The sequence below is a fragment of the Sardina pilchardus genome, chromosome 24 (assembly GCF_963854185.1).
Source record: "Sardina pilchardus chromosome 24, fSarPil1.1, whole genome shotgun sequence".
Lineage (NCBI taxonomy): Eukaryota > Metazoa > Chordata > Actinopteri > Clupeiformes > Clupeidae > Sardina > Sardina pilchardus.
In genome coordinates, this window is record NC_085017.1 from 14,266,432 (window position 1) to 14,278,652 (window position 12,221).

The 12,221-nt window shown below is 47.1% G+C and overlaps 1 protein-coding gene across 1 annotated transcript; it reads left to right on the forward strand.

Annotated features, from left to right (window-relative positions):
• Positions 1-6,049: 6,049 nt before the first annotated feature.
• On the forward strand, positions 6,050-10,134 carry scrt1a (scratch family zinc finger 1a). The gene is made up of 2 exons (XM_062529479.1): positions 6,050-6,788; positions 8,007-10,134. The coding sequence occupies exons 1-2, from the start codon at positions 6,674-6,676 to the stop codon at positions 8,729-8,731; spliced, it is 840 nt and encodes a 279-aa protein (XP_062385463.1). The 5' UTR covers positions 6,050-6,673; the 3' UTR covers positions 8,732-10,134.
• The last annotated feature ends 2,087 nt before the right edge of the window (positions 10,135-12,221 follow it).

Consider the following 12,221-nt stretch of genomic DNA (forward strand, 5'->3'; position numbering starts at 1 on the left):
CAACAGCAACAACAACAAAAAGACAGCGAGATGGGGAGCAAATGAAAACCAAACAAGAATCTGCATAATGCCGCCTTTGTCCCCATTTTGGCCTCCTCGAACTTTCACATGTGATTAGCTTCAGCGACTGCAGTGGTGAGATATGGTAAGGGGGGGGGGGGTCCTGGGGAACACCCCCCTAAGATACCCCCCCCTCCCACCCCCGAGCCTTCACCCCTCCAATCAGAGGTGGAGGGTTAGAGGCTGGTGAGGCAGCCTCCCCCGAGACTGGTTATGACAAATAAGATTAATGTCGCCACAGCCTCCAGACCCCCGCAGATTAGACTGATAGGTGATTTTCTCAAGAGAAGCCCCATATGCGTGCTTCTGTGTGTGTGTGTGTGTGTGGGTGGGTGGGTGTGTGTGCGCCCCCGTATGCATGGGTTTGTTGTCGGAGGGGTGTGTGTGGAACAAAGCGGACTGGGTGGAGGTGGTATGGGGGGGTCGGGGGGGGGTATTCGGGGGGGTATTGGGGCCTGGTGCTGGGGAGGGGGTACAGGGAGCGCCCCCACTGAGCGGCCTGTCCGCCCCCGCCTCTAATGACCACTCAAGCATGGGAAGGGGGGGTCAAGAGGTCAAGGGTCAGAGGGGGCCCCAGCAGGAAAGCTCACCACGCCCCCGCCCCCCCCACCCCTCTCCCCCAAGTCCATCCGGGGGCACTGAAGCGGCGGATGAGGAGAGGGGCTGCCTGAAACCCCCTCAGGTCTGGGAGAGCCCCAAATTGCCATTTATGCGGTGAGCCTATAGGCTATACCAGGGTCCTTATCGCCTAATTACACCAGCGTGCAACACATACTTGTGCGAGCGAGCGAGCGAGCGCAGCTTCGCTACACAAACCTGTCCGGCGCCTCTCTTCTTTTCCCCCCTCTTCAGTTATATCACTGAAAATGAACAATTCAGAGGGAGATAGGGAGCGCATGAATAGTTTTACATATTGTAAATGTGGAAAATGCCTCACAATAAAAAAAGAAGAAGAAGAAGAAGAAAAAAATGGCTCCCACGTAGCCCCGCTTTATGCGTGCGTCACCTCTCAGCGATGGGGCTGCGGCTCTGACGACCGAGCGAGGCGAGCAAGGAGAGGAGAGCCGAGCGCGTTTTAAAAAGAGAACCCCTAAGTGCCGCGCGCGCTCACACCCAGCTGTGCAGGCAGGCTGATAATGAGGCGTGAACAACCCAGGGCCCGGCTCTGACAGGGAGGCAGAACAACCAGAGCGCCACTGGCAGCCGAGCAAGAAGACGAAGAGGAGGAAGAGGAGGAGGAAGAGGAGAAAAATGACTCTTCTTTAAGAGGAGTGTGAGAACAGATAGGAGTACATGTCCTCCTATGCATTAGGTGGAGGAAGAGGACTTCACCTATACGGTTGATGCCTATACATAAAGCCTCCTGATGTCTTATTTCCCAGTAGTTGTGAGCCAATTTTCAAACTGCAGATTCGTTCCTTATTAAAGTGGCCTTGTGAGGTTTGAGAGGATATGCGTGTGTGTGTGTGTGCTTGTGTGTGTGTGTGTGTGTGTGTGTGTGTGTGTGTGTGTGTGTGTGTGTGTGTGTGTGTGTGTGTGTGTGTGAGTGTGTGTGTGTGTGAGTGTGTGAGTGTGTGAGTGTGTGTGTGTGTCTGTGTGTGTGGTGAGAGGGGAGCACAGCTCATGATGATGTCGCTGTCACATAACTAGCCAGCAGGGCTTTTTCCAGGGCTGACTCTAGACTTTGGGAAAAAAGAAGCATGGCCAGGTTTTTCTCTTTTCTTTCGCTAACGGCCCTTGATTTGTTTATCTCCTGAGGTCATCTCAGTCCCACTTAATCCCTCCTTTCTCAGCACACACCCCCCTCTATATCTGCATACGTGCCCCCGAGGTGCTGTGGACCTGAAACGGCCAGCTTCAGCAGAAAGCGCCGCTAAAAAGTATAGTGCCACTTCAGGACAAAAGACAATTCGCCGCCCTTTATCATATTTGATGATAGCCCTTGATCCCTTTACGGCACGATTGAGCTGACAAAGCTTCTTGGTCTGCATTGCTGTACCCAAACAATATGTCTGCATGATGGAGTGTATTCTCGGGGAATGTGTGTGAGGCCTTAGAATCAATGACGCAAGCCTGAATATTCACAGGGCCTAAGAGTGGCTGACTCTTTTTTTTTTATTATTGTCTGAATTACTTTTTTTTTTCATCCGCAAGTGTCATGGTTCAAGCCGTGCGGCAGGAGAGCCGATGCTTCCCGCTTCGCTTACGCATAATCAGGTTACGCCTGGAAAAATGGCGACCGGGCCCCGCTGAGGCTTTTCAATGACTTGGCACTTTCTCCCCCAAACTTCTCCTCATTACTAAAACACTCGGCTATGTGATCATGTTTATTTCGGTTGTGTGTGTGTGTGAGTGTGTCTTTTTTTTTTGTGTGTGTGTGTATGTGTGTGTGTGTGTACTGTGTGTGTATGCTTGCACGTCTTTTATTTTCTGAAGAAAGTTCTTTATTGGCATCAAGTGGGAAACATTGTTGCTTTGTAAACATATCCCCTGAAGTACACTGTTTCATCTGGTTCAACTCTTCATTACCAAGATAAGAGGATTTGTTCTATTTCTTTTTTTTTCTTCACTGGGTAAGCACTCTCTAAGCCCAATTATCTGCAATGAATCCAGTCCTTGGGATTTCTCCTCAGTTTTTACAGTAAACGTAACCCTTTCAGAGCCAAAGTGAATGGGCAAAATAACACCCTAATGGGCCAACGCAGACAGTGTCTGCCTTGCATGCCTCTGAATTACCAGAAAGATATGATGCGCTTTTCTTTTTCTTTTCACTTTTCTCAGTCTCGGTGCAACCTTGTTCCTCTTCCCAAAATGACTAAAAATGTAGTCTCTCTATGCTCACTAGCGAGAGTTCTTAGTTCAAACATGCATCATGATAGTTGGTGAGATGAAACTTGAGTTAAGAAACTCTCTCGACTTTAACAGCGTCAGGATCATTGACAATGAATGGTGCCACTCAAAAACCCGTTGTCCCACATGACAAACTTTTCCATGACTACAGATCCTGTTTCAGCTCTGAGGCATTATTTAAGTTAAACCTGAGATCATTCGTCATAATCTCTTTTTTTTACAGTATTTTCAAGAGACCACTATGGCTCTTCGCCCTAGTGCTATACACACAAATGGCGTCGCATCTCCCTATCCTTAGCTGTGTCGGGCAGGGGGACCAGTGAAGGGTCTCCGTGGCCCACTTGGGCATATGGTCGTGTTCCCCACCTGGAGTTGGGGCGGCGGGCAGGGGGAGATGGCAGCTGTGGAGCCTGGACAGGAGCGCGCGGACGCCCGCCTGCCCGCCTGCCCGCCTGCCTATCACTGCACAGGCATGGCAGCTGCATGAAGTCAGACATCAGGCCTGGCAGCAGCTCGGTGTCAGGAGAGAGCAAGGGCAGAGCTGCCTAATGCGTTGTACTGTGTGTGTGTGTGCTCTCTCTCTCTCTGTGTGTGTGTGTGTGTGTGTGTATGTGTGTGCTCTCTCTGTATGTGTGTGCTCTCTGTGTGTATGTGTGTGCTCTCTGTGTGTCTGTGTGTGTGTGTGTGTGTGTGTGTGTGTGTGTGTGTGTGTGTGCGCTTGTGTGTGTGTCTGTCTCTGTTTTTTGTGTATGAGTGTATGTGTATGTGTGCACTTTGCACTTGTGTGTGTTTGTGCTATGTGTGTGTAAGTGTGTTGCTCGGAGTGTGTGTTGCTGCATGTCTCTGTGTGTGTGTGGGTCTGTTGCTGCATGTGTGTGTGTGTATGTGTGTGTGTGCGAGTGTGTGTGCGTGCGTGCATGTGTCTGCCATACCCTTCCCACAAGAGATGAATGGTGTCACTTTGATGTAAATGTTTATGGCATTACTGTGCATTGTCTGAGCGAGGTCGCTCCATGTATTTTTTATATGACCTTTTCTTTTATTCAAGTAATGAAAAATATAAAGCAAAGTTCCTTTTGAATTTTTAAAAGTATTATGCTACACAATGTTTTATTCTATGTCGTTTAAGCCCTATAAATGTCCTGTTGCAGCAGTATCTTAAACCACTTCTGAAGCGTGCATTAACCAATGCCATTTCAGTGGCCTATAATGACAGTTTTTTTGTGCTTATTTTAACAGACTAGTCTGCCATTCTTAACTATAGGCTACTTTTAGTATTCATATAGTAGTATTCATATCATATTCAGTATATTGCTGCTCGTTTGTCATTTTTTTGTCCTTTAGCTCTGTTCCAACACAATTCTGAAAATGGTAAACAGTGGCTCGGACCGAGACGTAAACAATCCCAGCAAATAAACACCTGGAACGCGGAAGGGACGGGTGTAATTTGATTGGCTGTTAGGCTCGAGGGAGCTTTTGCGAAACCATCATGTTCAGAAAACATCATCAGAGTATATCTTTAAGTGCAAATTCTGTGGCATCTCCTTCCGCTACCTTGATTCGCATAAACAAGGCCGATTCCTATCGCCTCTGGACGCATTCGAGCATATCTATTCATTTACAAAGAAGTCAACACGGCCACTCTGACCTTCCCCTTGTCCTTTGGAAATGGTTCCTTTAGAATCTTGTTTACACATGGGGATGACAAAAGCGTTGATTTAAATATATCTCATTGAAAAGTCGGTACGTGCGAATGAAATGTCAATGACTTTCTTTTGATTTGAAATCCGACAAGACGTTACTGTGTTGCTGCAGATCACAGTCTATTATTATGCAAATGAGACGGGCTTCTATATTTTCCTGCTGTTCAGCTGAACTCAGCACTTTCCCGAGAATGTTCCGCGCTCCGCCGGATGGACCTGCTCTCGCGTCCCTCTTTTAATAAACACGTCAGGTCGCCGTGCTTCTGTCCGCGGGGTACGCTTCAGAATGTCATCTGCAGAGCAACAGTGTTTTACACTCCAAGCCCTATAGCTCAAGACGTAGCAAGAATGTACAGCCTTGTTAAAATGATGCACAAAATACTGTGCCCAAAGGAATCACGCTTTATTTCCTCCCCTCGCCATATGCAGTGAATATAATCATTTTTAAATGAAATCTTGTGGCTCTGTAATTTGTGTTTCACAGGGAATTCTGGCTGTGCCATTGTCGCTTTTGTGAAATATATTAAATTTGTTTTTGATGCTGACGTCCCAGGTGGTGATTTGTGCATGCCAATTGAACCCTAATGAATCTCATGGCAGCTCACGCCGTTCTTTACATGCAGGATGTGGTGTGTGTGTGTTTGAATGTAGGACGTCCATCCTCAAAGACGTCCCGCTGTAAGAAGGAACAATGAGAACACGGTGTCAAACAACCGAGGCAACTATTGCTCCTGGATCTCTGTTAATTGCGCACATATGGCTCCTGCAGGAATCATTGAGGAAACGGACCTTCTGGTACCCAGTTCTTGCGATTTGCATGAGAAGAATACCATTGGTTTATAGACTGTGATGTAAAAGAGTGACCTGCAAGCCTGGGGCCACAGCCAGAATTTGATTGTATGGTTGACGTCTCAGCTCTTCTGGAAAAGAGACGTGCGGACGGGGAGATATTGAAACGACGCTCACCGAGACAAGGGGGGGATGTTCATAAACATGTTCCTAGTTTAGATGTAAAGAACTAAACAATGCACATTCAAGTTATGCTTGCAATTTCATTGCTATGAGCGACATGAAAAGTTTTTTGTTCCAATTATGATACATTTCAATTACGTTTTATTGTTTCCTCTCTAGCCCAGAAACAAACTTCTGATGACTTCAAAACAATGCGTTCAAAAACTAAAACTGACATAAAACACAATTGTAAAATGAAACATAAACTTAGGGAAATGATAATGCTGGTATTGCCTGCATCAGTGATATAGATTTCACGCATTTATCGTCTCCAAATGCGGTCTAATCTGCGCAGGGGAGGCGTGGAAAACGGCGTGGGCGGGGACGCCACACATCATTAATGAATCATTCTAGTTCAATGTTGGTCCCAGGAGATTTTTTATGGATTAAATTAAGCACTTCCATCTTCATCTCCCACCTGATCGCAGCATATAAATCCCAACAGCTGATCAACAGACTTCAGAAAGCCCAACGCCTTCACACAGCGAGGCAGACGGAGAGAGAGAGAGTGACATCGAAAGGCATCGAGAGAGAGAGAGACAGCGGAGAGTGAAAGGGGATACGGGACTGATAGACCACTTTTTCCTGCAAACTGTGCGTGTGTACAAGTTGGAATTGTTGGTAGGGATAGCCACGGTTATCCGCTACAGTCAGCTATTGGAGGTCATCAGCGCTGGGCTTTTTGATCGCTGAGTTTTAGAGCAGGGAGAGACGGAAACCGGATCGTTCGCTGCGGGGGAGCTGTCCAGTGCTGTATGCATGTGCGCGCCCCCGAAAGGGAACTATCCAGTGCTGAAGTTGCATTTCTGTCCAGAGGACCGCGGCGTCGCACAACACCAGCACGAGCTCCACGAGAAGGCGAGCGAGGGTCTGCCTTCGCCCTGTGCTGGCATCTGAATCTCGGCGAAACCCGAAGCGGAACAATTCCATCGCAGAAAGAAGAAAGGAAAATTATATTGAAAGAAAAGAACAAAACCAGACTTGCCTCACCGTTGCATGAGGACTGAACGACCTGAACAGCGGACGAGTATTTTCTTCAGCGTAGAAACATGCCAAGGTCTTTCCTGGTCAAAAAGGTTAAGCTCGATGATTTCTCATCCGCTGATCTCGAAAGCTCCTATGGCAGATCCAGGGCCGACCTTAGTCTCCGGTTTCACGAGAAAGGTAAGCGAACAGTCTGCACTTTAATAATGACCCTTTCCTATGTTTCAAATGTGTTTAAATGTTAACACGAATAGTGGACATTGGTTAATCGACTTGAGTGTAAATAGTGTACAGGTTAGCTCCGTTGACCTGCGGTCACATTGTGTCCGACGCAGTCACACGTCACTCGTTTCTGTCGAGTCGGCACATTTTTGGGGTAGGGATTTTCAGCACTGGCTACGAGGAGACTCAACACGTAGGGGCAAACGTGTTCTTTCACGGCACTGTCTGTTGCTCGCGTCCATGGTGCACGAGTGAGAGTTATGTGAGCTATGCGCGCACAAAGAGTTACGCTGTTATTACACCGTACCTTGTTTTTTTCCTCTCGAGCACTGTCATGGAATTAAACACGCGTGTGCACACACACATAGGCTCAACACACACACACACACACACACACACACACACACATACACATACACACACACACACACACACACACACACACACACACACACGCAGACACACACACGCACGCACGCACACACACACACACGCAAGCACAAATACAACTGTCTATTAAAGGAACACTTCATCATGTATCAAGTCATTATTTACGCTCTATATAACATACAGTACGCTCTCCATATACTTGCATAACCAGGCATTCTGTCCGGAAGTGAATTTATAGAATATTCATGCAGGTCCTTATCTCGTCGCGGTGAAGTCGTGTGGGTTTTTACGGCCGTACGTATGCATTTACAGATCGACCTAATTCTGAGAGATCTTTGTCAGAACGGCAAACGCAATTATAACTGAAGCGATGTAACCTCCCCCCACCCCCCATACCCTGCGCGCCTTTGTCCTTAAATGGGTTACTACGCTAATTGAAATGGAGAGCTATTGATTTTCCGTGGGAGTGATGTAGAAAAAGACCTTCACAAGAAGTCAATGTCTTTCAACCCACCTCTGCCTGGTACTGTAAATTACTGGCATAATAGGCTCCTGAGCTGAAGCTCCGAGGCAGTGCAGAAACTGTCAGGAATAGACTGTTGCATCTGCTCACATAGTGTGTGTGCGTGTGTGTGTGTGTGTGTGTGTGTGTGTGTGTGTGTGTGTGTGTGTGTGTGTGTGTGTGTGTGTGTGTGTGTGTGTGTGTGTGTGTGTGTGTGTGCGTCTCTCAATTTCCCTCTGTGACCGCAAACAATTCAATTAAACTGTTGCTCTTTTGAACGCCAGGGTACATCAGTGACTACATGACCCCGTCTGTGTACGATGGCGAGAGTGACAATGGCATCAAAGTACCCTCACCCAGCCCCATCTACGAAGGCATACACGGAGATTATGGAGCCCCGGACTCGGACCAGCCCGACAGCCCGCAATCAGAGATCTCCTCCGGATACATCAACGGGGACAACGCGGTCAGCGAGGGGTACTCGGTGGACGCCTTCTTCATCACGGACGGCCGGTCGAGACGGAAAGCCATAGCCAGCCCCCGGACCCTGCAGCGCCACACGTGCAACGAGTGCGGGAAGACCTACGCCACTTCCTCCAACCTGAGCAGACACAAGCAGACGCACCGGAGCATAGACAGTAAGCTTGCCAAGAAGTGCCCCACCTGTGGGAAGGTGTACGTCTCGATGCCGGCCATGGCCATGCATCTGCTGACCCACGACCTCAAGCACAAGTGCGACATATGCAGCAAGGCCTTCAGCAGACCGTGGCTACTGCAGGGCCACATGCGCTCGCACACCGGCGAGAAGCCCTTCGGGTGCGCACACTGCGGAAAGGCGTTCGCCGACCGCTCTAACCTCCGCGCGCACATGCAGACCCACTCGGCCTTCAAGCACTACAAGTGCAAAAGATGCAACAAGACCTTTGCTCTCAAGTCCTACCTGAACAAGCACTACGAATCGGCGTGCTTCAAGGGAGCCTTTTCGCCTTTGAGTAATCTCGAAGACTGACTTATAACACGTTGAAGGAAGAACACTTAAAACTTCCCACTTAAACTTAGAGTGCCCCTGGAAACCCGATGACGAGCACAGTTTTACTCCATTTTCCTGCAACAGCAAAATTACGGAAATTGTGGATTAATCGCATGTACCTTAACTTTTATTTTCTGAATATATTATCTTCTTCCCCGCTGTTCACCCATTTAGAACCGAGATATCATGTGTTTTGCCAAAACAGAGGACATTGAAAATGTCTGTATTTCTTTCAAAGGTCAAACCTTTTCTAAGTATTGGATAATATTGTACTGCTGCCAGTGGCTACAAAAGTGTTCAGCGTTGAGGTAAAACTATTTATTCATTCACTTATTTATGTATTTATGTAGGCAATTTATTTATTTGTTTGTTGTTTATTTATTACTTCAAACTGTGTCAAATCTTTATTTGCACTTTATTTTTTTAATTGTTTTGCCAAGCCTTCGTCATTAATATGCCAAAGCATTTGCCACTTTCTGAAATATCTTATTTTTATTTGCCACTTTATAAATCTGTTGCATGCAAAAAAACAATACTCATGAAATCTATGCCAATTTATGAAGCTTTGGATTTTTGCCAAAATCTAGATAGCATCCGTCGGCAATATTTCTCGGGAGTCTCATAAAGAACTATAGAGCAATAACGCATGGTATTTTTAAAGATTAAATGAGTAATAACTATAACATTTTTAATCACGATTTTATCCAGTACTATTAGTAGTCGTACAGACATCCAATATCAGGGACATGCCAGTGTAGTATTAGAGGAAACATCGATTGGGGTGGGGGGAGGGGTAAGGGTCCTTTTGTAAATGGTTCTGCACTGCCTGCCTCTCATGTAACGTAGTTTTAGAACTTAGGCTCGTGGTGCTGATCGAACAGTTCCAAGCCATTCTGAACACCGCTCCACATCTGCACAACATCGGCGCGACCCATCGCCATTTTTTCCGAGTGGATAAAGTTGAAAGGTCACTTCCAAGAGAACTTGCACTGCACCGGGGGGTCAGCCTGCTCGTCACGGAGAGGTGGCCGTATCACAGCAACGCGATAGTCCTTTGGATTTATCCTAAAAAAAAGCACTTGTTTGTGAACATTTCCAACTTTTTTGAAGAAAATAGTAGCACAAAACTTAGAGATTCAGGTAGAAGGGCCTTGTGTTAGTTTCACTTCTGTTTCCTTTTTGTATTTCGAACAAATGGAACCTACCGTTTATTGCAAGACGCCTTGTACATAATCCTTTGGAATCAATTATTTCTACAACCTGTACAAAGTCAAATATCCTTATTTCAGGAGCTCTCTTCCCTGGGACTTTTGCCCAGTATTTGAACAATGTAAAGCACAATGACACCGGGCATTTTTGTCTCACTTCATAATAAAGAATGAACAAGCAACTGTCGCTTTGTTGTCCATCTGTTTAAGGAAGTTTGGTATATAAACAGGCTACTTGCAGCGTTGTGTCGCCAGGCTATGCTAAATGCAGTGGTAACTGTCTTGCAGAGCAAAGGAGCGAGTGCATGTTGACGCACGCAGAATCTATGACGCAGGACGTCCAACTGTTGCTTAGCTGAGCTGCAGTCTTGACGGCAAAAAATGCATAGGCCTACATCAGAGTTTGGACACTGCACTGAAATGCTGTTTTTTTCCCTCGTGTAAGCTGTTACCATTTCCTTTCGTTAAGTTATTCTGTCCATACACAGCAAGCTGCATGGTCCTTGTAACAAGGTAGGAGAGCTCAAGCAGGGAGGTCCAATTTCACAAAGCTCCGAAAAGTAATTAGGTAATTGACGTCAGTGGTTACGGTTGAATGTATTTTGTCCCCACAGCGAAAAACGACTCGAGTGCTGAATATAATGAATCAAGCACCATCCTTTCTGAAATGCTTTGATCCCCCTTATCCTATTGCACGCTCTTCAGGTGACTTTGAGCGTGGCGCGCGGTGAACGGACAGGGTCAATAGCTCATTATTTATAAACGGAACTGTGTTGAATCGCTGCCTCCAGGATTTTTTTTCGCAGAGAGAGGGCTGCAACTTTAACCTTGAGCATCATTTGTGACTAGAGGACAGAACTTGCCCGCTGGGTCCGCCCAGGTCCCAGCAGAACCGTTATCAGCAGCTTTAAACCCGCTTCAAAGCCTCTCCCGCCGACTGAGGGGAAAACAACAGGTTCATTACTGGCTAGCTAATGTGGATGTTTCGCTCTTACACAACACACCACCCCGACACTCATTTATATCAGAGACATGGCATACATTTACATGTATCTTCCGCTCAAATCATTACCAATTACAGCCCCGCGTGTTTGCTTTTTTGTAGTCAAGGTCATTTTGTACAGAAACTGCTGAGGAACTGACTCTGCAAACCCGTCACCGACTAGCTTATTAAGCAGCTGCACATGTAAATAAAGCTAGATGCGAAAATTCTCTGCATATCTCTCGCAGCACGTGTTGAAGAGATTGAGGATGTCAGTTAAACGGGAGCCGGTAGTGCTGAGTTTTCGGTGGAGAGTGAGCGGTCGCACTGCGGACCTTGCTCTCTGTGCTCCATCCGGATGAGTCATTACCGATAGCGAGCGGAGAGGCCAAGAGGGCCGACCCGCTGCACCCAGCACTCTCCCCGGCTTCTAAAGTACTGCGGAGGGGGGGATGCTGCTGTCATCATTCATAACCTTCACTCATGTCACTGTTGCTCTAACTGTTGAGCAACCTTTTTGAGTGTGAGTAAGAACACTGAGTTCCAGAACTTAGTAGGCTAACCTTTTCAGTGTCTAACAACTCTGTGGTGTGTGTGTGTGTGTGTGTGTGTGTGTGTGTGTGTGTGTGTGTGTGTGTGTGTGTGTGTGTGTGTGTGTGTGTGTGTGTGTGTGTGTGTGTGTGCGCGAGTGTGCATGCAGTAGAGTATCCAGACTCTCATTTCCTCCATGCTGATAATATACTGTAGACATATGTGCATCATACAACTGTCATTTATTCTCAAATGAGGTGCCTTCAGTCCTCTCCTGAAAGTGCATATCATTTCAGTGATTGGTTAACATGAAGACGTGCCTTCAACACTGATTAATGTGGAAGCCTCTTCTTGTGTTTATACCCTGTGCTTGTGTAGGCTACACACACGCACACGCACACACACACACACACACACACACACACACACACACACACACACACACACAGAGAGACAGGCATGACAGTGAGACTTTGATTAAACTGCTGAGTCTGAGATGAAGGGTTTGGTGGTTGTGCCGGGGATGGAGGGGGGGGGGTTGATGCTGAGGGAGGGGGGCTGGAGAGAGGGGGGTGGGTGGGGGGCATCTGAGGTTGGTTTGGCTCCGATCCCACACCACTGGGGATTTGCTCTGCAAAGTTATTGCTAATCGTGAAACTCTTGCACACGTCGTGTCACATGCCATTTTCCCGCCGAAAAGGCCATGATTAATGAAATGATTCACCGCGCTCGAGATATGATGGAAATT